General features: G+C 50.1%; 12 protein-coding genes across 12 annotated transcripts; 7 read left to right on the plus strand and 5 right to left on the minus strand.

The window, feature by feature from the left end:
* Positions 1 to 93: 93 nt before the first annotated feature.
* On the minus strand, positions 94 to 1,204 carry ABOM_002638 (uncharacterized protein; the record flags this gene model as incomplete). Its single annotated transcript, XM_022529768.1, has 3 exons — positions 94 to 750; positions 802 to 868; positions 933 to 1,204. The coding sequence occupies 3 exons, from the start codon at positions 1,202 to 1,204 to the stop codon at positions 94 to 96; spliced, it is 996 nt and encodes a 331-aa protein (XP_022391117.1).
* A 1,037-nt stretch (positions 1,205 to 2,241) lies between these two features.
* On the minus strand, positions 2,242 to 2,854 carry ABOM_002639 (uncharacterized protein; the record flags this gene model as incomplete). The annotated part of the gene is made up of 2 exons (XM_022529769.1): positions 2,242 to 2,546; positions 2,608 to 2,854. The coding sequence occupies 2 exons, from the start codon at positions 2,852 to 2,854 to the stop codon at positions 2,242 to 2,244; spliced, it is 552 nt and encodes a 183-aa protein (XP_022391144.1).
* Positions 2,855 to 3,599: 745 nt separating this feature from the next.
* ABOM_002640 (pyridoxal phosphate-dependent decarboxylase family protein) lies at positions 3,600 to 5,245 on the plus strand (the record flags this gene model as incomplete). The annotated part of the gene is made up of 2 exons (XM_022529770.1): positions 3,600 to 3,656; positions 3,710 to 5,245. 2 exons carry the CDS (start codon positions 3,600 to 3,602, stop codon positions 5,243 to 5,245), a joined length of 1,593 nt encoding a protein of 530 aa, XP_022391154.1.
* Positions 5,246 to 6,084: 839 nt separating this feature from the next.
* Positions 6,085 to 7,523, plus strand: ABOM_002641 (uncharacterized protein; the record flags this gene model as incomplete). Its single annotated transcript, XM_022529771.1, has 3 exons — positions 6,085 to 6,217; positions 6,282 to 6,898; positions 6,966 to 7,523. Coding segments are annotated over 3 exons (1,308 nt in total), but the record flags the coding sequence as incomplete, so codon positions are not given.
* An 831-nt stretch (positions 7,524 to 8,354) lies between these two features.
* Positions 8,355 to 9,722, minus strand: ABOM_002642 (SMP-30/gluconolactonase/LRE family protein; the record flags this gene model as incomplete). The annotated part of the gene is made up of 3 exons (XM_022529772.1): positions 8,355 to 8,879; positions 8,947 to 9,421; positions 9,478 to 9,722. The coding sequence occupies 3 exons, from the start codon at positions 9,720 to 9,722 to the stop codon at positions 8,355 to 8,357; spliced, it is 1,245 nt and encodes a 414-aa protein (XP_022391152.1).
* A 1,099-nt stretch (positions 9,723 to 10,821) lies between these two features.
* ABOM_002643 (cytochrome P450) lies at positions 10,822 to 12,472 on the minus strand (the record flags this gene model as incomplete). The annotated part of the gene is made up of 4 exons (XM_022529773.1): positions 10,822 to 11,028; positions 11,091 to 11,817; positions 11,871 to 12,107; positions 12,162 to 12,472. 4 exons carry the CDS (start codon positions 12,470 to 12,472, stop codon positions 10,822 to 10,824), a joined length of 1,482 nt encoding a protein of 493 aa, XP_022391151.1.
* Positions 12,473 to 13,093: 621 nt separating this feature from the next.
* ABOM_002644 (uncharacterized protein) lies at positions 13,094 to 14,892 on the plus strand (the record flags this gene model as incomplete). Its single annotated transcript, XM_022529774.1, has 5 exons — positions 13,094 to 13,336; positions 13,391 to 13,431; positions 13,488 to 13,585; positions 13,641 to 13,981; positions 14,047 to 14,892. The coding sequence occupies 5 exons, from the start codon at positions 13,094 to 13,096 to the stop codon at positions 14,890 to 14,892; spliced, it is 1,569 nt and encodes a 522-aa protein (XP_022391158.1).
* Positions 14,893 to 15,006: 114 nt separating this feature from the next.
* Positions 15,007 to 17,008, minus strand: ABOM_002645 (uncharacterized protein; the record flags this gene model as incomplete). Its single annotated transcript, XM_022529775.1, has 7 exons — positions 15,007 to 15,125; positions 15,187 to 15,484; positions 15,559 to 15,696; positions 15,747 to 15,796; positions 15,859 to 16,507; positions 16,569 to 16,660; positions 16,741 to 17,008. The coding sequence occupies 7 exons, from the start codon at positions 17,006 to 17,008 to the stop codon at positions 15,007 to 15,009; spliced, it is 1,614 nt and encodes a 537-aa protein (XP_022391157.1).
* Positions 17,009 to 17,695: 687 nt separating this feature from the next.
* On the plus strand, positions 17,696 to 18,925 carry ABOM_002646 (NADH:flavin oxidoreductase/NADH oxidase; the record flags this gene model as incomplete). The annotated part of the gene is made up of 1 exon (XM_022529776.1): positions 17,696 to 18,925. The coding sequence occupies one exon, from the start codon at positions 17,696 to 17,698 to the stop codon at positions 18,923 to 18,925; it is 1,230 nt and encodes a 409-aa protein (XP_022391156.1).
* Positions 18,926 to 20,137: 1,212 nt separating this feature from the next.
* ABOM_002647 (uncharacterized protein) lies at positions 20,138 to 20,916 on the plus strand (the record flags this gene model as incomplete). Its single annotated transcript, XM_022529777.1, has 2 exons — positions 20,138 to 20,363; positions 20,429 to 20,916. The coding sequence occupies 2 exons, from the start codon at positions 20,138 to 20,140 to the stop codon at positions 20,914 to 20,916; spliced, it is 714 nt and encodes a 237-aa protein (XP_022391155.1).
* A 551-nt stretch (positions 20,917 to 21,467) lies between these two features.
* ABOM_002648 (Zn(II)2Cys6 transcription factor) lies at positions 21,468 to 23,155 on the plus strand (the record flags this gene model as incomplete). Its single annotated transcript, XM_022529778.1, has 4 exons — positions 21,468 to 21,834; positions 21,886 to 22,202; positions 22,267 to 22,400; positions 22,477 to 23,155. 4 exons carry the CDS (start codon positions 21,468 to 21,470, stop codon positions 23,153 to 23,155), a joined length of 1,497 nt encoding a protein of 498 aa, XP_022391150.1.
* A 571-nt stretch (positions 23,156 to 23,726) lies between these two features.
* Positions 23,727 to 25,526, plus strand: ABOM_002649 (cytochrome P450; the record flags this gene model as incomplete). The annotated part of the gene is made up of 5 exons (XM_022529779.1): positions 23,727 to 23,931; positions 23,987 to 24,858; positions 24,972 to 25,082; positions 25,138 to 25,304; positions 25,352 to 25,526. 5 exons carry the CDS (start codon positions 23,727 to 23,729, stop codon positions 25,524 to 25,526), a joined length of 1,530 nt encoding a protein of 509 aa, XP_022391149.1.
* Positions 25,527 to 25,856: the final 330 nt, after the last annotated feature.

Below are 25,856 nucleotides of genomic sequence, written 5' to 3' on the forward strand. Positions count from 1 at the left end.
GCTATGCTAACTAGAAACGAAGCATTTTTTGAGCGAAAAAAAAAAGAAAAGAAAAAGCACAGCACTGGATCCATTCATTTTACGGTAGAACATTTAAAACGAGGCGAGTAGTTCCTGAGCCATTCCTCCAGAAAGCGTTGTCTTTTCCTTTTGGATCGCATGGGGTAGCTCATACATCTCGTACTTCTTCAGGTACCAGTGTTTCGCGCTAGACTCGTCGCCGTCGCTGTCTTTGAACTCGGTGGAGTCCGAGGCCCGCAAGAAGTACGAGATGGAGTAGCGTTCCTCGTTTTGAATCCCGCCCAGGGGCAAGACGCGATGCAGTGCGGAGCGCAGGCGTTTGTTCGAAAGGAACCGCAGGGTGTCGCCGACGTTGACGATAGCATGGCCTGGTCGCGGTTCGACGTATTCCCAGGAGCCATCGTTGGGCGAGAAGACTTGGAGGCCCCACTGCGGCGCGTGAAGGATGGTGAGGGAACCGATGTCGGTGTGCATATTCTGGCCAACCTGGCTCGGGTCCTGAGCACCGTGAGGGTAGTGAAGGAAGTAAAGGGTGCTCTTGGAGCGGCAGTCGTCACGGTGGTAGGTCTCGAGGCGGGCGTCTCCTTTGAGGCCGAGCTCGTCGGAAATGCAGTCGAGCAAAAGCTTCGAGATGAAATGGCAAGCCGCAGTGAATTGGTCGAACAAGACCAGGTTGTCCTGTGCAATGGAAGGAAGCGCCCATCGGCCGTCCAGCTCGAATTTTCCAATCTAGTCTTGTTACGGATGGATCTGATCGTGTGGAAGAAAATAGTAGCATACCTTAAGGGCCTCGAAGCCATCTTTGAGCGATTCAACGGCTCCCGACTGGTTACCAACGGCCTTGAAACTGGTTTCCAAGTTTCTTTAGTTTGTTGTCCGGTCAAGATCACTTGGACGGTCGTGAAACTCACCCATGAGAGAGAGATACGGTGGGGGTCTTCAACTTCACATCTGCTGGCTGAGAAAACCATTCCTTGGTGAGCCTGTCGATGTCGTATAGGTCTTTCCAGAACTTCTCGGAGCCTTCGCTCTGGAGATCGAGATAGAAGAAACCGTCTTTCTCACAAGCCTTGAGAAGCTTCTTCAGCTCCGCCTCGTCCTTATCGAAAAGGTTGGCGAACTGGATGGTGGAGAGGTCCGCAGTGCGGACATCCTTATATTCAGCTGGACGGCTAACTGTCATTTTGAAGGGAGATAGAGAGCAACAAAAGTTTGAGATCGGAGATTCTGATACTATGAGTTCTTCTAATACTTGGAATGCTTGAGAATTGTTCTTCTTTACCGAACAGGAGCGCCCTTATATCCTTTGCCATGTTGATGACCTTAGCTGCCAAAAAGTCTAGATTCTCGATTCTCATACGATGATCTACATCACCCCACTAGGAGGAATATACCTGGGAACTTTTTGCCCGGTTTCTGGCCGACCGAGGCTGGGTTTCTTCAGCTGAGCACTTTTTCAGCTAGGCGACCTCCGGACCTTGTAGCCAAGGAATTCTTGTCATCGGGGAGACGCTCGTGACCGGAGATTTTGCTTCCGTAAGGAAGACGCAATCGGTGTCGGATGAAAGGATAGCCACAGGAATAGAAGGAGTTCCGATTTGTTTCATCTAGGCCGCTCTGTCACTGCGGAATACTACGTTCATTTGAGGTATCCCCGAACCTCGGAAGCCACGTACGATCAACTTCGTCGACTTGTGGTTTGACTCATTTCTAGTGGTTTACCTTCACTTGTAACTCGGAGGTTATTTTCTGTGTTGAATGGATCACCTAGTTTGAGGGCTTAAAGTCGGAGTCGATCTAGTCTAACGCCAGGGTGGACGTAATTGGCATCGGCAATCCTGAAAGGACATTTTACCAATGAGGCCATGTAGGAATTGAAGTCTTGCGTATGCTCAATGGGCCATAGAATGGGGTTCGGCGTACTGTGTGGATTTCGAATCCTACGCTACAGCGAATTAAAATTCTCTAGCTCAAGCTCTAATGCTCACATCCTACGATGGCTACGTGAGCTCAATCACACCGCCATCAAGTACGAGACTATAGTTGTGGACCTCTGTTGCAGACTGTTAACCTAGTTGTGGTTACTCCTTCTTGCTTGAATATCGATTACTGTGTAAAAGACAATGAAGGTTTATGACGCTGAATATAGAATCATCCCATGTTACGATCTGAAACGGATATACAAATGCTAGAGTGGCATGCGAATTGACCCAGATCCACTTAATGCTGGGCGCCCGGGCCTTCAACCATCGCGATCGAAACTCCCTTCATGCCATCAAACTCTCTGTAATCCTTCATCCCTAGGTTCCGGTTAAAAAGATGCATCTTGTCCGTCGTCAAAAGCATCACGCGTCGAAGATGCGGCCAGCTGCGCAGCTTCTCATTCAAGATTTCGAGTACCCAGCGCCCAAGGCCCGCTCCCCGATGCCCGTCCAGGATATAGACATCAGTCAGGTAAGCGAACGTGACGTTATCCGTAATGACTCGCACGAGCCCGATCTGCTTCAGAGCGGCGGAAGTCTTGTCTAGTAACGCGATGGTCTTAGCCACAAACGGGGGTGCTGATGTTTGAAGGAATCCACTTACTCGGAGACTGTTCGACGCCATTTGAAGTTGAAGAGGACTTCGCCCCATTGGATGTCTCTATCGGTGTCTTTTGGTAGAGGCCAAAACAGAGGGAACTGTGCAGCGCCTCCTGAAGGGCCGCGGCTGGCAGATCCCCAGCCCACCATACCATCTCAGAGCCTAGAGCGGCATTGACGGCATCGACCTGGAGCAGGTCAGGATCGGTCGAGACCAGATAATCTCCGCGATGCCAATTCTCTGGTGCCATTATGGTAGAAGATGGCTGCCGATTTCGTGGAGAGCAATCCTTCGGTCACTGTAGGGACCATGCCCGGGAGGGTGATCAATCGCTATTTGACAAGTCCATGAATGATGTTCACGAGAGCGAACATGAGGGGCATGGCTGAAGGAGCAAACCAAGACCCATTGACCCCACCCCCTGCGTTGAAATGTTACCAGCAGGTCTGGCCCAAGTGGGTACCATAAGCGTGCATCGGAACAATGATGCAGAAACGATCGGCATGGCATGCAATTATGGATGATGAAATGATCGCCGCTAATTAATTTCAGAGATTTATCCTCCGAAAGTGGAGTTAAATCTCTCCGAGAACCGTTATTGATTCGCCCGGTCTATTTCTCACTTCAACAAATGGAATGGCTGCGATGCAGCACTCTCATGCTAAAAAAACTATCGTAGATTTCACTCGGAATAATGACAGGACAAATACAAGTTGCGTTTTGGTGCTTAATGGCTCCGTTGTTTGAAAACTGCACGTTTGCATCAAATTTCTTCCCGCCTGTCAAGATGCCGGGGTGGGTTCGTAAAGAGTGATGGTGTACCATATGGTGTATACATATAAAAACTTCTCTAGTACTTCTTTACCTTTGCGCTGTTAATATACCAATATAAAAATATAATCGTGAGATTGCTCCGGGTTTTAATCCGACTCATCGCATACGCCCAAACACATCCGCTCCACAAAAGTTTCCTCTTTAGGCGTTATCCGTACAAGATGACAGCCCACAATAGCACCGAACTTGGTTCATCTAGAGAAAGGCAATTGGCAGAAGTAAGTATGCATGTTCAGCATCCAAGGCAAGCATCTAATAGGTAAAACAATAGCTTGTGCAACTCGTTCAGAGTATCACATCTCCAAAACTCCATATTCCCGAAGGCGCGTCAGAACCTAGCCCTGTGAAAGGACAGGACCTAAGAAAGTTGCCTGACGAGTTGGAACAACTTCTCCGCAAATGTTCAGACGAAGGACTTGGTCCAGAAGGATTCAGCAATGCAGTCTCGTTGCTTAGCGAGAATTCAGTGAATAATGCGTCGCCTGGCTTCCTGGGGAAATTGGTCTCTGCGCCATCCCCGCCAGGAACGGCCGCTGATCTGTTTTTGTCGATTTTCAACAACAATGGCCATGTGTGGCGTGCGTCACCGGCTCTCACGGCGGTTGAGAAACATGTTAGCAAAGAGCTGGCCAAGCTGTTCGGTCTGGAAGGTCCACACGCTGGAGGCGTTACGGTGCCTGGGGGAGCTGCAGGCAACATGCTCGCCCTGCTCGTGGCTCGCAACATCGTGTCACCGGAGTCTAAGCAGCAGGGTGTCGCGCCTGGGAAATATGCGATCTTCGTCTCAGACGCAGCTCATTATTCAGTGTCTAATGCGGCACAGATCGTGGGGCTGGGCAGCGACTCGGTTATCAGCGTGCCGGCATTGGACGATGGCACAATGGACGTCGAGGCTCTCGCAGCCGCAGTAGACGATGCCATTCAGAACGGTAAAAAGCCGCTGTTCATCAATGCCACCGCGGGAAATACGGTGAATGGTGCCTTTGATTCGATCGACAAGATCGGAGAGATCGCACGCAAGGCGAACGCGTGGTTTCATGTTGATGCCTGCTGGGGAGGGGCGGTTGCATTTTCTGATAACCTGAGACATCTGATCAAGGGAAGTGAACTGGCGGATAGTATTGCCTTCAACCCCCACAAGATGCTGGGTGTGCCTCTTGTTTGTGCCTTCCTGCTGACCAACGATCTGCGGACTTTCTGGCTGGCCAACAAACTCAACGCGGGATACTTGTTCCATGACAGAACGACTGGGGAATCTGAACTATCCGACAATGGAGTAAATGGAAACAACAACGAATATGATTGGAGAAACTCCAAGCTCGTGGAAGAAGCTCCCGATGTGGCTGATATCCGGGATTTAGCTTCATTGACGGTACAGTGCTCTCGGCGGTCCGACGCAACAAAGCTGCTCCTACACTGGATCTACTATGGAACTAGAGGCATTGCCCGCGAAGTTGAGCAGGCTGTCGACAGTGCACAGTACCTGGCTACTCTCGTCAAGGCCCATCCGCGACTAGAGTTGATCGGAGACATTGACAAAGTTTTCGCTCAAGTTTGTTTCTATTGGAGACCAAAGGGAGAGGAGGAGAATGGGGCATCGGCTACAGCTCTTACAGCCGTCGTCAACAGCCACAACACTCGTGTCTTGTATGAGCACCTCACGGAGCACGGGTGGAAGATCGACTACGCGCCGTATAATTCAACGGGAGAGTGTATTCGAATCGCCTGTAACCGGTTAACTACACGACGAGGAGTTGAAGCGTTGATTTCGGTATTGGTGCGACTGGGAGAATCATTAGGATTGTAAGATTATCTCAAGTAAGGACAGAGAACTACATCGATGTGACATTATGTCCTACATGGCTTCAAGGCTACTCACATCAAGCCGTGTCTGGTGTTTAGTCGTGTCCATCTAGTGCCTTACGGCATGCGGTCCGGGGCCACCACATTCAGACACCTTATTCCACCGCTCCCCTCAAACTGCCTAGATACTGCCGTGGATTGCCATGAAAAGATAGAGGGCTCCATTAAATAGGGACTCGGCCTTCCTCGTTCTTTCTCCCTAAATTATCATGGGTTAAACGACAAACAGGAGAGTGGTTCATTGTACGCTTGCTACAATTCATATTTGACTCATAATGCCTACTGGATGAAAAGCGCCTGGAAATGTCAATGCCACGTAGTTCCACTTGAAAGTCCATGTATACTGAGTGGGCCACGGCGGAAACTGATTGCCAGACCAATGCAACGCATCCGCGGGCTGCGGGTGTCTAATAATGTTGAATAATACTAGTACTAATAAGCCCTTCTTTTCAAAGGGCCGAAAATATGCCTGTGGTTCCGGAGGATAAATGCCGGAGGATTAATACCTCTCACCAGGAACTCCGAAACTGTGCGAGCCAACCAAGACCGGGCGATTTAAAGATTATATGCAGCAAGGGATGTGTTTCAGCAATAATAAGTGACTGTTTATTTTGGGCACAGGTCCCAACTTAGGAGGACTAATTCATTCTCTGCTACTTGTTAATCCTATCACGCATCAGACATCCACAAGGGAAGTTGGCGATGTCACCCAGACACGGGGAAGACGATTCCACTGGGGTCAGCTCCTCAAGCTGTGAAGAACACTGGACTTTATCACTAGACGCTGAAAAAGTGAATAGAGGAGAACCCCCGAATTCCATTGCTACGACTCCTACTGTAAACGGTCCTGCCAGTAACAGCGATGGGGAGGAGCTCGGTCCACCGCCGGACGGAGGCTGGAAGGCATGGCTAAGCGGTGCGTGGCTGCTTTTCTCTAGGTATCCTACAGAATGCTGCTTGGCTAATCGTGCGCGTTATAGCACTTTGTGGCCATTTTCTCTTCATGAATACGTGGGGTTTCATTAACAGCTTTGGTGTCTTTCAGACGTATTACACTACACTTCTGGACAAGCCGCCTTCGGATATCTCATGGATCGGCTCGATTCAAGTCTTTCTGAGCTTTTTCGTTGGCGCCTTCATCGGCCGCTTCACAGATGCCGGTTTTTTACGTCACATTTTGGTCTGTGGCACGGTCATGGTCACGCTCGGTATCTTCACTGCCTCGGTTTCTACGCAATATTGGCAGCTGGTTCTTTCGCAAGGGATTTGTTGCGGCCTCGGCAGTGGTTGCCTGGTCACACCAGCGGTATCTGTAGTTTCTACATATTTTGAGAAGAAGCGATCGCTCGCCATCGGGTTCGCCACGTGTGGCTCAGTGACAGGTGGCCTCGTCTTTTCGGCCATGGCCAGACAGCTTATACCCTCGAGTGGGATTGGTTGGGCATTGCGAGGCATTGGTTTTGTGCAGGTGGCCACCTTACTCTTTGTCACTACCTTCATGAAGTCACGATTGCCACCGCGCAAGGCAGGCAGACTCGTGGAATGGGTTGCATTCAAAGAGCTGGAGTATACTTTCTTCACCGCTGGCATGTTCTTTGTACGTACCTGACCCCCAACAGCTGGTTTCGCTGATTGAAACTGGTTGACTGACGGAGTTTTCTCAGAACTTCTGGGCGGTGTTCTTCGGCTTCTACTACGTCGCTTCTTACAGCCGCGACATCATCATTCCCCACTTCTCTTACACCGACTCCCTCAACATCCTTCTGATCCTGAACGGCGTTGGTGTAGTAGGCCGCATGATACCGAACCATTTCGCCGACAGGGTGGGGCCGCTCAATATGATGATCCCGACGTGTGTGATTGCCGGCATTGCGTTGTTCTCGTGGATCGCCGTGCACACCCCCGGCCAACTCTACGCGTGGACAGTCGTGTACGGCATCGTTGCCGGTGGTATCTTGAGCCTGTTTCCGGCAGGGTTGTCGAGCCTGACTACCGACCTGTCGAAGCGCGGCGCACGCATCGGGATGAACTTTACAATCGTCAGTTTTGCAACGCTAACGGGGAACCCGATCGCCGGGGCAATTATTTCGGCTACAGGAGGCAGGTACCTTGGAGCCGAAATACTCATGGGTACTAGTTTTCTGCTTGGAGGGGCGTTTATCTTCGCGGCGAGGTTGACTCGACAGCGAAGGACGAAGAGAGGATGGTGGATTAAGATATAGACATAGATGGCCGCTGTTGACAAAAGTATATATAGATGGTTGGTCGGAAAGAACTTCCATCGATAACCGTTCGCATGGTCCGTTCTTAGTCCTATATACCTATCCCAGAAAAGAATTGATTGATTGTCGCTGTGGATTGTGGATTTCTTGGGCTCAGTGGACGTCGCACTCTGATGCTGCACTTCTCGCACTTATATATGCCAATGACTCTACTACTTGTAGTACATAAACAAGGCAGAGCATATGAGCGAAAGATGCGGGTTGAATATTCCCAGCATACTGTGATAGAGCCACTCCCTGCTTAGTTTGATTCTGCATTTAATAGCTGTAAGTCTATAACAGGTCCCTCGATTCACCTTCGTAGGTATTCACAGTTTCCAGCTCCCTCTCTCTATGTAAGTATAGTTCTAACTACTCTATATATCTATCACTGAACTGATTGATTGCTGAACCAGCAGTCATCTGTAAGTCCTTTTGCCCGAGTATTTAGGTGGCTCGATACTAAGAATTACACAAGTCGTCTACACAAATCCCAGTACCCCCCCTTGGAAGCGGTCATTGAATGAAAGTTGCGTTTCATTTACTATTTTAAAGAGAGTACTGCAAAGCCAGAGGAAAGTGGGGCAGGGAAAGAAAAATAATGATTGTATCGCAGCCATCTACAAGGGCAGATAGATATATAGGATAAACTGAGAACTAAAGAAACATGTTGCAGCAGCACTCTAAGCAATGAATTAGCGTGCTCATTCCTTGGAGGATTTGGGGTCAGCAATCATGGTTAAGGTAGATATACAAGCTTTCTTAGGTCATACATAACCAATATCCAATAAATCACCAGCCCCTTGTGAGGGTCTCACGAAAGCCAGCAACATGCCAGACACCTCCAGCCCCAACAATCCACAACTCTTTCTCTCCCAAGGCCGTATTGACCGCCACATAGTCCCCCCCACCCACGCGAATGGTCCCCAACGCCAGCCCGGTCTGAGGGTCAAGTACATCTACGCCCTCTCCCGCACCGGCCAACACCCAGCCACTTTTGGTGGTTCTGATGCCATCATAGACGAACGAGATAGGAACGCTGACGAGCCGATGGCCGCTCGTCCATGCGCCCGGGTACGACACATCATACGCTTCCAGAGTGCGGGGCCGGAAAGGGTATTCTCTGTGGCTCTTGTCCGGGGACACGGCGCCCGTGTGGGAAATAACGACGCTCGCCTTGCCGTCGCGGCCCTGGGAGAAAGCAATCCCGTTGGCCTGGTTCTCGGTAACGTGGAATGGCCTCGGACGGAGCGTGGTGCCGTTGACGAAATAGACGGTGGAGAGCACGCGGGGTGTGAAAGGTACGACTCCTCGGCCCTATACTTTCGGTTAGTGGCTATATGAGTAGCGGCTTGGTGCTGGTATACAGCGTCATTGTACTCACCCAGCCATAGTGGTCATCGGTGATCCAGAAATTGCCGTCGGAGTCGATGTCCAGATCGTTGAATCCCTGAAAGGGCAACCCGTAGTAGTTATTAAGCAGCGTAGTCACCTCCAGAGTGTCTGGATTAATTCTGTTCAGCGACGCAGTCTGATTCTGGCTCCCATCCGTCACGACATAATACGATCCATTGTGGAATGCGCATCCGTGGACGTTGTGAATGGGCGGGTTGGTAGAAATCTTGCGCAGCTCATTGGTCTCCGTATTCAGGAGGTACTGCCAATCGTGGGAGCCGTCATCGCCCCCCGGAGGGCCCCATTCGATGAAGAAGAGCTCCTTGGTCGACGGGTTATAGCACGGCGCCTCGTGCGTCTGGAACGGGAGGTCATGTAGCCGGCGAATGCTTGCCTCGGGGCCGATTAAATCGAAGAACCGCTCATCGTACGCGACGAAGTCTGTGGAGTTGAGATATTCCAAGCTGTTGGTTGGTGTTAATGATCTAGAAATTGGTCAGGAAATGGGGTTGGAGCATACGCTTTGGTTACTTCAGGATCGGATGTCTCGCTCTTGGTTTGTGCGACAAAGGCAGACCGGTTGAATTCACCTGCCATCACGGCGAACGAGGGGTTTTCGTAGGATAAATACGCCCATTGCGCAGTTGTATTCTGGAACTCCAGTGGCAATGGAGTCAGCAGAGCTGTCGCCAACGGGAGGAAGCCCACCAAGCTAATGGAGAGAAGCTTGGACGAACAAGATAACGAGCAGGCGATAGGACGCATTGTAGCGGCGGTAATTGTCAGTCTGGGGAGTTCGCCAATTGCGCGTGATGCAGATATCTATATCTATCTGTATCACTGTTTAGTTTCATTTCATGTTCCCTATTGCTTTCTGACCGTCGACGGCAATTATTGGCATTGTCCGACTTGGCATAGAGACCCGTATACGCTTGCCGACTTGGCAAGTGAGATTAGGTCGAACTGCTGACCAAAGAAACCGCTATGATACGAACAAGGCCCAAGCTACTGATAAATCGGACTCAAAGTGTGTGAGCAACATCGTTGGTTGGCATCAATCTACCATAGGGAAGTCCGCATTTCCTCTATTGAATCAGGCATGCCGTTCTTTATATCTTCTTCCAACACAGCAACTACCATCCATTTCGAATGTGCAGAGATACCAGCCCTAATTAATTCATTCCCAGGCGTTATTCAGCATCACATGGAGCGAACTCATGCTTGATCGCTGCATAATCCTCGCATTAGTGCTTTTTATTTCCATCGGAGTAATTACGTACGAGCAACGATCGACGCTTCCACTCGGAGCATATGGCCTCGGAGCCCCACTCGGAAGAGCAGCCATAGATTTCTCGAGTCCGGCACTCCACTCGGAACATTAAGTGCAGAGAAAGTTTGCGTATGCCTGAGATTATGTTGGGGAACGCACATTTGGGGTAGTCTCCAAAATCAGACCTTCCGTGTATATCGTCGTGGGTATCTAGCATCAAGACTAAATTACTATACGGGGCATGAACGGTATATCACACAGTGTTGGGTGGGTTAGATTGACCGTCCAAAATAGCGCTAAATTCCTCTGTAAGAATCTCAGTTACCACTGAGTCTTTGGCAAAAGTCAAAGGGTAAAGGAAAGAGAGAGAAAAAGAGACAGGCGATAGCCTTGCTATCTGTTAGGGAATTATCAGGGCTTTGCCAAGTACTGATGTTAAAGAAAATTTCAATATCCCAACTGGTGGTGCCAATTGAACATCGGGGTAAAAACATAGCTAACAATCCGATTTATTTTTACCACGAGAGTCGATTTAATCTACCGTAGCCAACTCTCCTCCCGATTCGTTCTACCGATGTTTCTATACAGATTTGTTTAGACTGCAATCTCTCGCCGCTTCAGTCCAACGTTAACAGCAATTGGTTTCCTGGCCAATCCCTCACACACTTCCATTTCATCCTTTCTCAAAACAAAATCATACCTCCTGGCCCACGTTGCGGTAATCAGTCTTAATTCCATCTCCGCAAGGTTGCGCCCGAGACATGCTCGTGGGCCGTAACTGAACGGGATGAAGGCCTTCTTCTGGCGTGGCGTCAGGTTCTCCCACCTTTCGGGCCTGAACTCATCCACGTCGGGCCCCAGACTTCCTTCAGATGGTGCAACGTGTAGATGGGAACACTCAAAACAGTGCCTGGAGGGTAGTAACGTCCGCGTATGGTGAGACCCGGGGTGCCTCGTGGGATTTCACGCGGGAGACCTAGACTGATGGAGGAATGGTGCCGCAGAGATTCATTGATGATGGCTCCTAGATATGGCAGCGTTTTTACCTGGTCAAAGGAGGGAATCACCGTATCAGCCGGAAGTGCGGAGTCGAGCTCTGCCTGTAGCTTCTTCAAAACGCCAGGTGTTCGAACGACATGGTACATCAGTGCGGCAAACGTGCTACTGGTGGTGTCCGTGCCCGCGATGAGTACGGTCAAAGATTCAGCGGTCAGCTCTCCTACCCCAAAGGGTTCGCCTCTGTCGTCACGCCCCTCTCGCACGCGCTCAAGCAAGTCCTTGTGGCGGTCTGCGCTGGGTGGGTTATTTAGGCGATCGAGAATGCGAGCGGTGCCGAGGCTGCGTAGGTTGTTCATTCCTGTGACGCCCGCGTGGAAGAAGGGGTCGGGGATCCATTTCAAGTAAGGCCGGAGCTCGGGGAGCGCTCCTACAGTCGCTGCGATTTCACTCCTGGTCGTGAGGCTCGTGATAACAGGGAGAGAGATGGTCTTCTCCTTGCTGAGGCGAATCGTTATATCTTCTGACGCAGCTTCGAGCACACCAAAGGGTGCACCGAATGCAAGGTCGCCGATGATGTCGAGGACCAAGTAACTGATCCCGTCAATATACGATCCATTCAGGATTATGATTATGGCGAGACTTACTTGAGCCACACGCGGCCCTCCACATTTGCGTAACCGTCAGACTGGGCTTCCTTCTCAGCGATATCATCCCACTTCTGGAGAAAGACCTTCAACCATGAATGAATGAACGGCTCAAAGTTTCTCATTGCCTGCGGCGCGAAGCTATGGGATACCACTTTTCTTTTTCGGGAATGCTCGGCGCGGTCCCTGGAAGTGAAGATGCTGCGAGTGGTGATGAGAGACGCGTCGTAATAGGACCTAGAGAGTCTTCAGCAATGCCAAGCATAGTTCACGCAATGGAGACTTGCTCACGATTTTAGAAGACCACTCCCATGACCGTATATGGTCTGAATGACCTCCTCGTCGGCAATGCTGATATGATTAGGCTGTATGCGGACAATAGGGCCATATCGCTTATGAGCTTCATCTACGTATTTGTAACGCTTGCCTGCTCGACAAGCAAGCAATAGCCAGAAGTTCGAAAGCTGACCTGCAAGGGGCCCGGGTATATCCCTCAAGTGATTAAGTGTCCAGAAATAAGGAACGAGGTAATACAGAACCGCAAAAGTAGGTCCAATAAGAGCGATCCATGGGGAAATGAGGAATTCAAGTGGCAGCGCCATACTGTGGTAGGGGAGGCTGTTGCTCAATACAACAGTAAGCGAACTTCAGACGGAAGAATACTGCCAATGTAAAGAGAAAGAATAAGAGAGAAAAAGGTTGGACATATTATTGAATTGAAAGCAATGGCTAAGTACATTCCCATTGTCAGCCGTTTGTAATCACACTCTGCCATTGGATGATCGGGCTTGTTGGTTTCTTGTCAGTTGCTTCGGAACCCGCTCGGAAGATTGTGATGTGGAGTAGAGGTTTCGAATATCCTGTCTTCTGGAACCTTATCCCACATTTGTTCCGATTCGGACAGATAGCTAGTACACCGGCGGAAGTCCTCACTACCTGCAGTGCACATTCAACTGGTTGATAGTGTGAATCGATGTTCATCCCTTGGGCGGCGCTGAGATGGCTAGCCACGGTGCCTCAAACATCGGGGACAGTCTTCCGACACTGTCTAGAACGTTCAAGCCTTATGAGGTTCTGTCGGGCATTGCAGGAATACCCCGCGTTTCGAGAAGCAGGGATATTGGCTATAAGCCTCAGCCCAGCTGGTATAGCATCATGATGATATGCCACTGTCACTTACGACCACACACCCACCAAAGCGCTCACCCAAGCTCCCCGACAAAATGGAGGGTGAAATTATCGACAGCAAAAGAGATGATTCGATCACTGTCAAGCAAAATGATGCTTCGATCGAAGCCTCTTCCGTGCGTGTTGAGCAATCTTTCTTCCAGCGGCTGAATGCTCGAAGTGGTCTGAATGAGCTGGGACAAGAGATGCTGCAACAATCACTGCAGTTTGACCGTGCTCAGCTAGAGGCGGACTCTGTCAAAGTCAGACGAAAGCTGGACTTTTTAGTTCTTCCAATGGTTAGATTATAGACGCACTGCTTCTGAGCATTCAGCGTGCTAATGGCTACCTAGATGATGATAACGTATATGCTGTCATTCTTGGACAAACAGACGTAAGTGAGGCAGCGAGACATCGATAAGCAAAGCATTCTCGTAACATGATACTTAGTCTTAACTATTCGAATGCATACGGCCTCCAGGCAGATACCCACATGACTGGAGACGATTACTCCTGGGTCGTCAGCGCGCTCTACTTTGGTTGGTTATGTACGTTACTAGAGCCATCAACCCGAGTCAAGAAAGGCTATTGACGTAATATAAGGTGGTGCATGGCCATGGAACATGTTGTTGCAGCGTCTCCCGATTGCAAAGACGGTCGGCGCAATGCTGATTGTCTGGGGCGCTGTCTGCATGCTGCAGGCTGCAGTCTTCAACACCGGTGGATTCTTCGCCGTTCGCTTCTTTCTCGGTCTATTCGAGGCATGTATCTCGCCATCTTGGGTGCTTCTCACTTCCATGCTCTGGACACGCGAGGAACAATCGCTTAGGAGTTCCTTCTGGCTTTGCACAAACGGCCTTGCGAGCATTCTAGGGTCTCTGCTTGCTTATGGGACGGGTACCGCTGAAGGACTCGCGATTGCAAACTGGAAGTTAATTTTCTTGGTGAGTGCAGTGGGTGATATTCTTTCATCACACTGATCGCTGATTTTGCATTCGTATGTTTTCAGATCGTCGGCGCTCTAACTCTCCTATGGGGGTTCGTCATCCTAGCCTATCTACCCGACGGTCCTCATAACGCGAAGATGCTCTCCGAATACGAGCGTATTGTCGCAGTCTGGCGAGTATCGCACAATCAGATGGGAATCAAGAACCCCACGATCAAGCCTCAGCAGATCAAAGAGGCGCTTCTCGATGGCAGATGCTATCTACTTTACATGACGGGGATGGGCATCGGAATACTAAACAGTGGAGTCACCAACTTCATGTCGGCCATCATCAAAGGACTAGATTTCGACCCGCTGCGGACATCCTTGATGCAAGCGCCCGGCGGAGCGTTCGAGATAGTGGGCTGCTTGTCGCTGGGCTATGTCTCTCAGTATCGGAACATGCTCGGCATCTCGGTTATTTTGGGCTGCTTGCCCGGTATGGTTGGGCTGATTGGCCTCTTAACCATACCAATTGACCGTCGCTACGCCCTCTTAGCTATGTGTTGGATGCAAAACTTCGTCGGCGCTCCTATAATCCTGAATTGGACGCTAGCGGGAGTCAATGTGGCCGGTCACACCAAGCGCACTACTACGCTGAGCATCTACTTCATTTGCTTTGTCGTGGGAAATATCGTCGGTCCTCATATGTTCTTATCAAAGGAGGTACCGCGATACCCGACCGCCATCAAGGGTTTACTAGGAACCTACTGTGCGGTCATCTTTTTCCAATTCATGTATACTGTGTGGTGCTGGTTGGAGAACCGACGTCCTGGTCGTGTTTCTCTGGTGGCAGTTCAGGAGAATTTATTGGAGGGTTATCAAGATATGACCGATAAAGAGAACAAACACTTTCGATATAGGATATAGAAAAGATCCTGGCATATGTGTGTTCCATGCGAGGTGGTATAGTTAGCTAAATCAACACCAGATCTAGCTAGGGGGGTCCATGCCTAACATCCATCCTCGCTACATCTATCTAACCTATGGAGTCTTAAACAGCGCGTCTAGAACCGAAGCTACTTGTATCGTTTCTTCATCCTCAAATGGACGTCCAACGATCTGGATAGTTGATGGTTGGTTCGCGAACAGGTTCGGGTCATCTGTGCATAAAGACTTCTTAGAAATCTTATTACTAGGGGACTAGTAGTCTGGCTGACTTACACAATTCATGATTGGGCTTATCATAGGGATTTGTTTCTACCGGTCGGTAATTAGAATCCACGGCGTCTAGCTGGGGATCCACCTTGAAGTTGGCCACTGGCAGGATCACGGAAGGGTAGTCGAGAAGATTGAATAGCGAGGTATATCCCCAGTAGATGTTGAAATCATGAGGGTAGCCCACTGCAGGGGCTGGGGGTAATATCAGCGCGTCGATTGCACGACCCGAGCTGGTGCGATTGGCCGTGTTGTTCCATACATCTGCGAATTGCTCTTTGAGGGCTCTCGCTTTGAGATTGAACTGTCTGTCGCGTCAGTGTGCTCCTCGAAGATCATGTTCACCAGAGGGAAAAAAAAAAAGGGATAACTCAGTACCCTCAATGCCTCTGCTGCAGAGTGCTCTTGGGTGTTGAAGACCCTGAGCAGGTCAGCAAATGCTGGTATAGTAGGCTCGCCCGAGGCTGCTAGCGTGGACATCGTTCCAGCAGATCCTGACTGGTAGTAGATATCGAACTGCCTCCCACGTTAGTGCGACAGGTTGGCGAACCCATCAGGACGCTTACCGTAGTTTTCTTAATATCCCAACAATCAAAAGGTATGTCGAACGTGATAACTTTGAATCGGGGTCAGTGAGTCTTTGCTATGATAAAAATAAGACCCCAGATGCTAATTCACCTTCATGTCCGGCTTTCTCGAGCGTCTGCTTGGTGTGCTCTAATGCTCGAAGTACCGGTGGGTGAGGCATTACCACACCATCCCACTTCAGTACTCCGATCGTGAGTTTACGATCTAGAGGACCCAGCTTTCTCCAGGGTACGGGCACGGCAGTGGAATCGTACTGGTTGAGCGGGTGCGCGTTGATGATCCGGGTAAACAGCTCGAGATCGTCAAGAGAGTGGCAGACAGGTCCGCAAGACAACTTAATGGTGAGATTCCCGGTATTGGTGTTGGTCATCCCACCTTTTGGAATGCGATCCGACGTAGGCCGAATGGCATATAGTCCGTTGAACGCGGCCGGTACCCGGATAGATCCTCCCATATCCGTTGAAGGAGCGATGGGGCTACCTCTTAGGGCCACCAGCGTCGCATCTCCACCGGAGCTTCCCCCGGCGCCCAAATCTCTATTGAATGGATTTACCGTGCGGCCCCAGAGATTGCTGACCGTCTCCAAAGCCATTCCAGACTGAGGCATGGTGGTCTTGCAGAAAAAGACGGCACCCGCAGTGCGCAACGTCTTCACAATGTTCGAGTCCTCCTTGGCTATATTTTCCCTCCTTGAGACGTAGCCCATTGTTACCGCATGGCCTTTGAGCTCATGGGAATCCTGTTTGGCGACTCCATCAGCCTCCTGTGGTCAAGATGAGGAGCGTACTCCATGGTTGTACCTTTAACGCGATCGGAACTCCGTGTAACGGGCCTTGCAACTTGCCCCCTTGGTCCAGGGCCAGATCGAGGTCTTTTGCCTGTTGAAGCCCATCTTCATAGAACCAATCGGTCAGGCAGTTCACCTATTGATCCAGTTAGCCTAACCCTACAAATTCCCGGGATTGCATTGACGTGCCAGCTGGTGCGCAATGGCAGCCCGAGCGGCAAAGGCTTCGAGAACCTGGACTGCCTTTAATTCACGAGACTCGAGACGCTTCACAATCTCCACTACAGTGAGCTCCGTAATCCTGAGTTGGTCATCTGTCAGGATGCCGCTGGTGTACGGCACGCTCGTCACATCCTTCAGCGACCGATATTTCTGGAGATCCAGCCTCCATTGCGCAGGGATAGACTCCAGCACTCTCGCCTGCGCTTCTTTGCCTATGGTCTCCCACGACATGCTGGCTTTTGCAAATGATAATAGTTGTTGGTTTCTGGCGCCTCTGTTCACAGGGAGAGTAAGCCAAGAATTCCTCGACGGCAAATGAATGCGAGGACGCGAGGTCAGATAGCGAGGGCACATAGAACAGTTACGGCAAAGAATGGAGAGGAGAACAGATGAGGGCTCTGGAGGAGACGAGCAGCATTAATTTGGGGTTGAGGGGGAAAAAACCGGTATAGCTATGGCCCAGGCTCGTATAGGCCCATATGCATGGGGTCATGGCCGCGCCACCAAGAATCAACAAAGAGGTCCGCTTCTGACGGCCAACCCCGAACGGATCCCTGTCTAGCTTCCCGACTATACTCGGACCATTTATGTAAATCGGAGTAAGTCTCGGGGGGGCATTGGGGTAAGTGTCCCTGCGAAAGCCAATCATGGGCTGGAGTCCGGGACACGCAGGTGTGTGCTTGACAGGGATGATGAGACCATATGGGCTTAATACTCCATGAGACTCTGACTCCATGAGACCCCATAAGCCCATACTCCATTGATACTCCACGATGCGACATCACATTAATAATCATTTGATTTGTCATCAAACCCTGGGGTGGTCCGTATACAGAATACTTAAGGTTCTTACCTCGGTGTGCCATTCAGCGCCCATGAATCCCCTTGACCCCCGGCTAAGAGTCGAGAACGCAAATCATGACGTACGAAATCATCGATAATATCGCGGCCAAAGGCGTCTCTTACTACACGCCGGCCCAGGACCCTCCCGCAGGCACGCAACTCGAAGGATCAGTCAAGTTGTTCAGCCCTATCACGATCCGCGGGGTGACGTTCCCCAACCGCTTGTTCCTGGCACCGCTCTGTCAGTATTCTGCGAAGGATGGCTACGCCACGGATTGGCACTTAACGCACCTTGGCGGGATCCTCCAGCGCGGCCCGGGATTGGCAATCATGGAGGCAACCGCCGTCCAGAAAGTGGGTCGTATCACCCCACAGGATCTTGGCCTCTACGAAGACGGTCAGATCGAGCCATTGAAGCGTATTACGGAGTTTGCCCATAGCCAAAATCAGAAAATCGCGATTCAATTAGCTCACTCCGGCCGGAAAGGTAGTGCTGTTGCTCCTTGGTTGAGTGGTAACGCGATGGCCGTCAAAGAAGTTGGCGGGTGGCCCGACGAGATTGTGGCGCCATCGGCCATTCCCCAGGAGGAGGGGGTCAACACCGTCCCTAAGGCTCTGACGAAGGCAGATATCGAGGTGCTCAAAAAGGACTTCGCGGAGGCTGCCAGAAGAGCGGTTGACGCGAATTTTGACGCGATTGAGATCCACGCCGCCCACGGGTATCTTTTACATCAGTTTTTGAGCCCAGTGAGCAACAGACGGACCGATGAATATGGAGGCAGTTTTGAGAACCGAGTTCGAGTGGTATTGGAGATTGTTGATGAGATTCGGGCTGTTATCCCAGCCACCATGCCTCTCCTTGTTCGCATCAGTGCGACGGATTGGTTCGAGTTTGGCCTCGAGGACGAGTTTCCCGAGAGCTGGACTCTTGATCAATCCGTCCAGCTCGCCCCCCTCTTGGCTGATCACGGTGTGGATTTAGTGGATGTCAGCTCCGGTGGTGTGCACGCCAAATCTGCCATTGCCATCAAGCCAACCCCAGCTTATCAAGTGCATTTTGCCCAAAGGATTAAGGAAGCGGTCGGCGATAAATTGCTGATATCCGCTGTGGGCGGTATTAAAACAGGGGCACTGGCGGAGGAAGTGGTCCAGTCTGGCATTGATGCTGTCCAAGCCGGACGGTGGTTCCAACAGAACCCTGGCTTAGTTCGTGCTTTTGCGAACGAGCTCAACGTAAAGGTCAGGATGGCGACACAGATCGATTGGAGTTTTGAGGGGCGCGGAAAGGGTAAAAAGCGCTCGTGAGAAAAACATTCGGTAGTCGAGGATAAATGCTCTAGGGAATAGATGGTCTAAATAAACCTAGTTAATGACCCGAAGGATTTTATCAAATAAACCTGGCTATATGCCTATTTTGCCAGGAATACGTCGAGTATCTCGCAGTTCGTGCACATAAGCAAACTGTACCTTGCGGGTTGGTGGTTGGTTGGAGGACCTGGGAAAATACCCTCTGTATAAATATCCCGTTGTTCTGTGTAAAGGTCATGTGCTGGGACGCTTAGGGGAAACCAGTACCTTTGCATCAACGGCTAATGGAAGATGCGCATCTACCCAGAGTAAGGGAAACCTCGACATAGGTCCGGAAAGAAATCACCGGCAAGTCATAGAGGCACCCGTGTTCCTAGAGATTCCCTACAAGAGACAAGATCTGCTAGTTCAAAAGACTATTAAGAATTAAGATACGAACTGACTTGATAAACCTTCTCTATATATTAGCTCTAGGTCTCTAGGCTCGAGGTAGAGACTAAAACCGAGTATAAAAACTAGAAGAGCCAACGCTTATAATAATCAATTAGAAGGATACTGGCACAGTAGTATCAAGAAGGCTAGATACAAAATCACGAAGAAAGGGTCTTTTAAAAGGATCCACAATCCAACAGAGTTAGGACAGGAGCGAGGTGTAGACTTAGATGATAGGAGAAGAAGGACGAGGGCATGGAAAAAAAAGAAGAGTTAGGATTGATTGAGAGATCTTTGATTCGGTGCTTGGGCAGCTAGATTTAGTCGCAAAGAAGTTTTTTTTTTGTTTTTTTTTTTTTTTTTTTTTTTTTTTTTTTTCTAAAAAAAAAAAAGTATTACTATAGGTAGAAGTTAAAAACACATTGATCAATCACAGATAGTGAGCCCGAATATCATAGATTCATGCTTGGCAGGTACCGAATACTAGTAGTGGTGTAGTAAGACACAACAGTTGGGAGTTACACTAGAAGTATGGCGGTGGACGGCCGCGATAGTGGTTTATTTCAGCGTCAATTCCACGGATCCTCATATTCTAACTAACTAGTTGTAATCCAGGTACTAGTGACTGACTACTCACCTACAACTAGTTAGTTTGTAGAGCAGGGGTCCGAGTAGCGCGCAACAATTAAATAGCCGCCGATTCCTTCTCAGCCTTGTCCCCCATTTGCTTTTTCCCCTTCGAAATCACTCCCCACCACAACATCGATTCGAGTCAGGATGTCTTGTTATGCACTGCACGCCGGCAAGATTTCATCCAATTTTGAGGTGGATTCAGCATGTGGAGTCGCCAATTCCACGAACCCCCATGTACAATGCTGTGTCAAGGGCGACTATTGCATGAGCAACGGCATCTGTCACTATAAGCATTCTGGCGGATCAGGATATTATGCCGCCGATTGTACAGATCCAACTCTCCAGGATCCGGCCTGCATGACACGATGCGGTAATTCCATGAGATGCGCTATCCGAGCGACCGCAGAAGCTAACAAGGTTCGCGCACTCACATAGGTGGCCACGCATTTTCGGATTTGACGTACGACGAATCGTCAGGGCTCTGGGCATGTTGCAGCTATAATAGTGATGGAAAGGCCAATTGTTCAAACCCCACGGACGAGAAATTTCCTGCTCCAGTTCCGAGCGACCTCGCGACCATACAATATCTGCCTTCAACGGGCACTCCAAGCTATCCCACGGCGACATCAAGCACGACAAGCACAGCAAGCGACGTTAGCTCGACACCGTCCTCGAACCCCAGCAGTCATATTGGAGCCGGTGCGGCGGCTGGCATTGGTGTTGGGGTGGGAGCTGGGGTGTTTTTAATAGCGATGACTGGTGCATTCTTTTATTTTCGACGTCGGAAATCGCCACAACAATCGTCAACGCATACATCGTTTCAACCTCTATGGGTCGGGTCAGAGTCGGAAACACATCAATTAGATTCACAACATCGATTTGAGCTTGGGAAACCGGAACCGCGTCCTCAAGAGCTTGCCTGAGACGGTCTCAGCTTTTTATCCATAATCGGCGTTCGCTATACCCACTTATTTGGACCTGTTATGCCTTCTCATGTGTCTACTTTGGCCTCTATAAAGTATCCATCCCTTCATAAGCTTATTGAACTTCACCTCTGATTCTGATTATTGTTGTTGTTATTATTATTGTTAATCTCTTTCATAATTTTTGTTTTTGTTTTGTTTCTGGTTTCTGTGTTTCCCACTAACATAGACCCACAATTGGGGGCCAAGTCTCTCTTCTTTTCGGTGGACCCTATCGAAGATAATGGGAATGTGTTTATGATACTACCCTGTACTTGGTGAGATAGTCGCAGAATCGGCATAGATTCATTTCTAAAAATAAGCTTCCTGTAGATCGGAATCTTATTATTCGGAGAGCCTCTTGAGGGTTGACCTTTCCCTAGGGCTTGACCGACGCCAAGCCCTCACTCAGCCCCCGCCAAGTCAGCAAGGCAGAATATCCAACGACCAAACATTCTGTTACAATCCGACTGCCTCAAAATTCCACTCAGAAGGAAGCTCCATCTTGTACAATGGAGTCTCGAGTGCAACTTCCCTCCACAATACGCCAACGACATTGCTGGGCGTGTATGCGCCGTCGGCTGGTATGCGATTTCGAGCGACCCACGTGTAACAAATGCCGATCGGCCGGTGTTGCTTGCCCCGGATATGACGAGAAGAAGCCACTCCGATGGCTAGCCCCTGGCAAAGTGACAAGTCGCACTCAAAAGCGACGATCTACTTCTGGCACGGACCGCTCCTCTACCGTTGGGAGCGATGTGGCAGCTGACAAGGAGGATGTGCCGCAAACCCGCGTGGGAAGTGAACTACTGCGAATGCCAATCCCACGGCGAGAGTTGAAAAGCGACACATGCACGATGGTTGAGGCCGTGTGGTACTGTATGTCACATCGAGCAGCTAAATGCAACTGATTTTCATCGTTCCTCCTAGTCAACGACTATGTCTACCCGGACTTTCGCCCAATGCACGAGTTAGCACCGAACCCTTACCTGGGCCAGTTTTCCCTAGATGCGCTGCACCAAATGCCCATGTCGATGTGTCACACATTAGTATATCTTGCCCTTGGCCACCGCATCCATCGCGTATACTCAGAGGATCATTGTCGCGCCGTGGCGTGTTTGCGACCGAGCCTTTATCAACATCGAGGACTCGCACTCCGATCCTTGACTGAGCTGATGGGGAACCTGCGCAACCGAACGTCGATCGATCTTACCATTGGAAGCATTTTGTTATTCCTATTCATAGATGTACGCTTGCCTTATCATTTCTCCTCAAAATGGGTCAAAACTAAAGTCAATGGTGATCTGGAAGGCCAGGCAGCTGCCGTCAGCAGACTGGCAGCACCACTTCGCTGCCGCCATGGAATTGATTAAGCTGCGTGGTGGTCTGGCTAGTCTTGCGCATTCCTCCGAGTATCTGAAGCCGCTGATACTCCATCTTCTCATGTAAGAGCTTCAGTAGTTCTTCACACTTATGCCCCACATTTTCTCGCCTCTCAAGTTACTAACTCGCAGTGCTTAGTCTGGGGGTGATGGCTAACACAACTACTCCTCCATCACAACATATTCCAGCTACATCGCAACTCGAGCTGATCGACGTCATGACAGACCTATACGGAGATGGCATATATCCGATCCTCCTATGCCCTCCGTACCTCCTCATGGACGTCATCAAGGTCAACCATCTCCGCTTCCAAACGACGTCTTCCTCCCTGAGTGAAACCACACGAGCGACAGCGCACGAGATACTCGAGCACATCGAGGCCTTCTCGCCTGAAGACTGGACCGGCACTAATCCCGACGCACGAGAGGACTGGTTACTACTGGGACGCATGTACCGGTCCGCCATAGCACTGTACTGCGTCTCGTCGCTCCAAAGCCTCTCCATCATTCCCTCCAGTAGGTACTATACTGCTATGAGGACTGTGCATGGGACTCGTCTATATAACCTTCTTCCAAAAGTTACCCGTCGCCCCCGTATCAAACATTTCGCAATGTGGCCCCTCGTTGTAGCGGGGATGCAGGCGGTTGATGCGAGTTCTAACATTCGTCATATCGTCGATGAGCAACTATCAGAGCTGAGCAAAATAATGGGCTGTCCGACGCCTACGTTAGCGAGTGCCGTGCTCCACAGGTTTTGGGCTTCGGGCCAAACAGGATGGGACGACTGCTTTGATAAAGCATACGTTTTTGTGACATAGGTCCTAGAGCCTAGCTGTAAGCATGTATCTAGAGCATGGACAGGCTTACGGGCAGGTCAAGGTTTTGAGTTCCATGTATTATGACGTGCAGGGACCAGATCTTACTTCCAAGAGGGAGTGAATCAAGTCTACAACTGCGTCATGCTTTAAATAATGGTTGGTGACCAGCGAAAGACATAACTGCTGGCTAGCCCACTGTCATTTAAGTAACAGTACGCCACATCCACATTATCAGGTGGCAGTCGATGCCCTGCCAAATAGATCGGGCTGCACCAATGACAAGCCCGGGGAATCATTATCCAGATGGGTTAACCACAAACCTGCCACCAGAGGGGGCAGAATCCGGCTGCTCACCTGCTTCTAGCTTTACAACGAGCCCAATCAAGGTCTATTTACTACTGGCCTTTATCCCTTAGTCATCTTTCAAGAAAGATTGTGACGAGATGGCAGCGCGTCCCCAACTCTACATCGTATCTTCACCCTCACTCCAGGTACTATATGAAGGTTGGTTGTGGCATCTGGAATGCACGGTGTGCCGTGCGGACTATACTAATGATTATAAAGCATTACAATGGATTCACCGAGACTCTGGCTTGCCCTCATTGGACTAGTCATCTACCCCATTGCCATTGGCATTTACCGGCTCTATTCCCATCCATTGAGGAAGATCCCGGGTCCTAAGTTAGCAGCAGTCACCCACCTGTATGAGTGGTACTATGACTTATGCTTGGGAGGGAGGTACCTCTTCGAGATCGAGCGAATGCACGAGAGATACGGTAATCATCAACCCTGAATGCCCGGCCATATCACGCCCAACTAACCACGAGCCAGGGCCCATCGTGCGCATCAACCCTCGCGAGGTCCACATCAGTGACCCGCACTATTACGACGAGATCTACGCATCGGGCACCCAGAGGCGCAATAAGGATGCAAAATATGTTTCATTCACTGGCATGCCCCTCTCCACCGCCTCGACAGTAGACCACGGCCTCCACCGCTATCGTCGGGGCCTCGTAAATAGCTTTTTCTCGAAGAAGTCGATCCGTGTGCTATCCCGCCTGGTCGAAGAGAAGGTCCACAAGCTTATGCAGCGCTTCGAAGCCTTCCACCGGGATAACGAAGTAGTCCGGGTCGATGATGCTTTCGCAGCTATGACCTCTGATGTCATTACGCATTACTGCTATGGTAAAAGTTGGGGCTATCTCGAGGACGCGAATCTGCGCACAGATGTTCGCAAGGCCGTTCATGATCTCAGCTGTAGTGTCCATTTCAATCGCATTTTCCCGATCTTCATTGCCATGCTCACAAAGCTACCCCTTCGGTTGTTGCGTGCGATCCATCCCGGAAGATCGGTTGTACTAGATATACAGAAGGCGATATATGAGCAGTCAGCTGAGGCATTTCATGGGGATAAATATAGCCTCGGCCATGATGATATGGATGGCAAACATAAAACCATCTACGACCAGCTGACTGATCCCAGTATTCCGCCTGAAGAACGGTCGCTACAGCGTCTGCAGGATGAAGGCCTTCTGCTCATCAGTGCTGGCACAGAGACTACGGCCAGAGCATTGACCGCTACCTGTTTCCACATCGCATCGGATGAGCAGATGCGCACTCGATTGAGAGAGGAGCTGAGGACCGTCCTGCCGAGCCCTACCAGCCCCGTTACCTGGTCCGAGTTAGAAAGGTTACCATATTTAGTAAGTGATCAGACAAATCTCCCTCCAAACTCTGTCTCTTCATCCTATTTCAACCCTCAACGTTTGCTTTCCCTATTGTAGTAGAATTTAACATGACTAACACACCTCCACAGACCGGCACCGTTAACGAATCCCTCCGTCTCGGCGGCTTCCTTACATCCAGATCCCCCCGCATCGCACCAGACCAAACCCTAACCTACAAAGAATACACCATCCCACCAGGAGTAAGCAAACCCCCTCGGACCCAGCCACAAAACACTAACAAACAGAGTCTCATAGACGCCAGTCAGCTCCTCAAGCTACATCGGCCACAAAGACCCAAGCATCTTTCCCGGGCCGGAGAAGTTCTCTCCCGAGCGATGGATCTCCGCCGGCCGAAACAACGAGCATCTTTTCAAATACATTACATCCTTCTCCCGTGGCAGTCGGGTATGTGTCGGCATGAAGTAAGCAAAACATCACCCGCGTCACAGATACTTACTAATGTTTGAAGTCTTGCATTCCTCGAACTTTACATGGCTCTTGCGTATTATGTACGGCGGTTTGATATTGAGTTGGTCAATACGACTGTGGAGGATATGAGGATTGTACGGGATATGGGGGTCGGGTTTACGCATAGGGGTGAGCCGAGTGTTTACGCTAGGATTGTGAAGGTGTATGAGGATTGAGGCGTAATTTATTAATTTGAGTGCTGCATATGCGTACTGTCAATGGTTCTTGTACTCTGACAACGTGGTTGAAGCTCGAAGTCCTACATTTTAGTCATCAAAGATACGGACGGAAAAACCTCATGTGAACTCTTTATATGCAAGTTCTCCATAGTTAGCGCTAGAGGTTCAGCCGAGCCTAATTCAACAGACTAATCCATATCGCCTGATATCCATCAATACTTAGTATGAGCCGGAGTGCAGATCTGATCTATGGAGCTAAGGTTTAACTCACAGGCCCACTGGTTGCATCGCATCTCGTTCGCCCTTTGCATTCCACAACTCCACTCT

This window comes from Aspergillus bombycis (assembly GCF_001792695.1).
Source record: "Aspergillus bombycis strain NRRL26010 chromosome Unknown contig00023, whole genome shotgun sequence".
Classification (NCBI taxonomy): Eukaryota; Fungi; Ascomycota; class Eurotiomycetes; order Eurotiales; family Aspergillaceae; genus Aspergillus; species Aspergillus bombycis.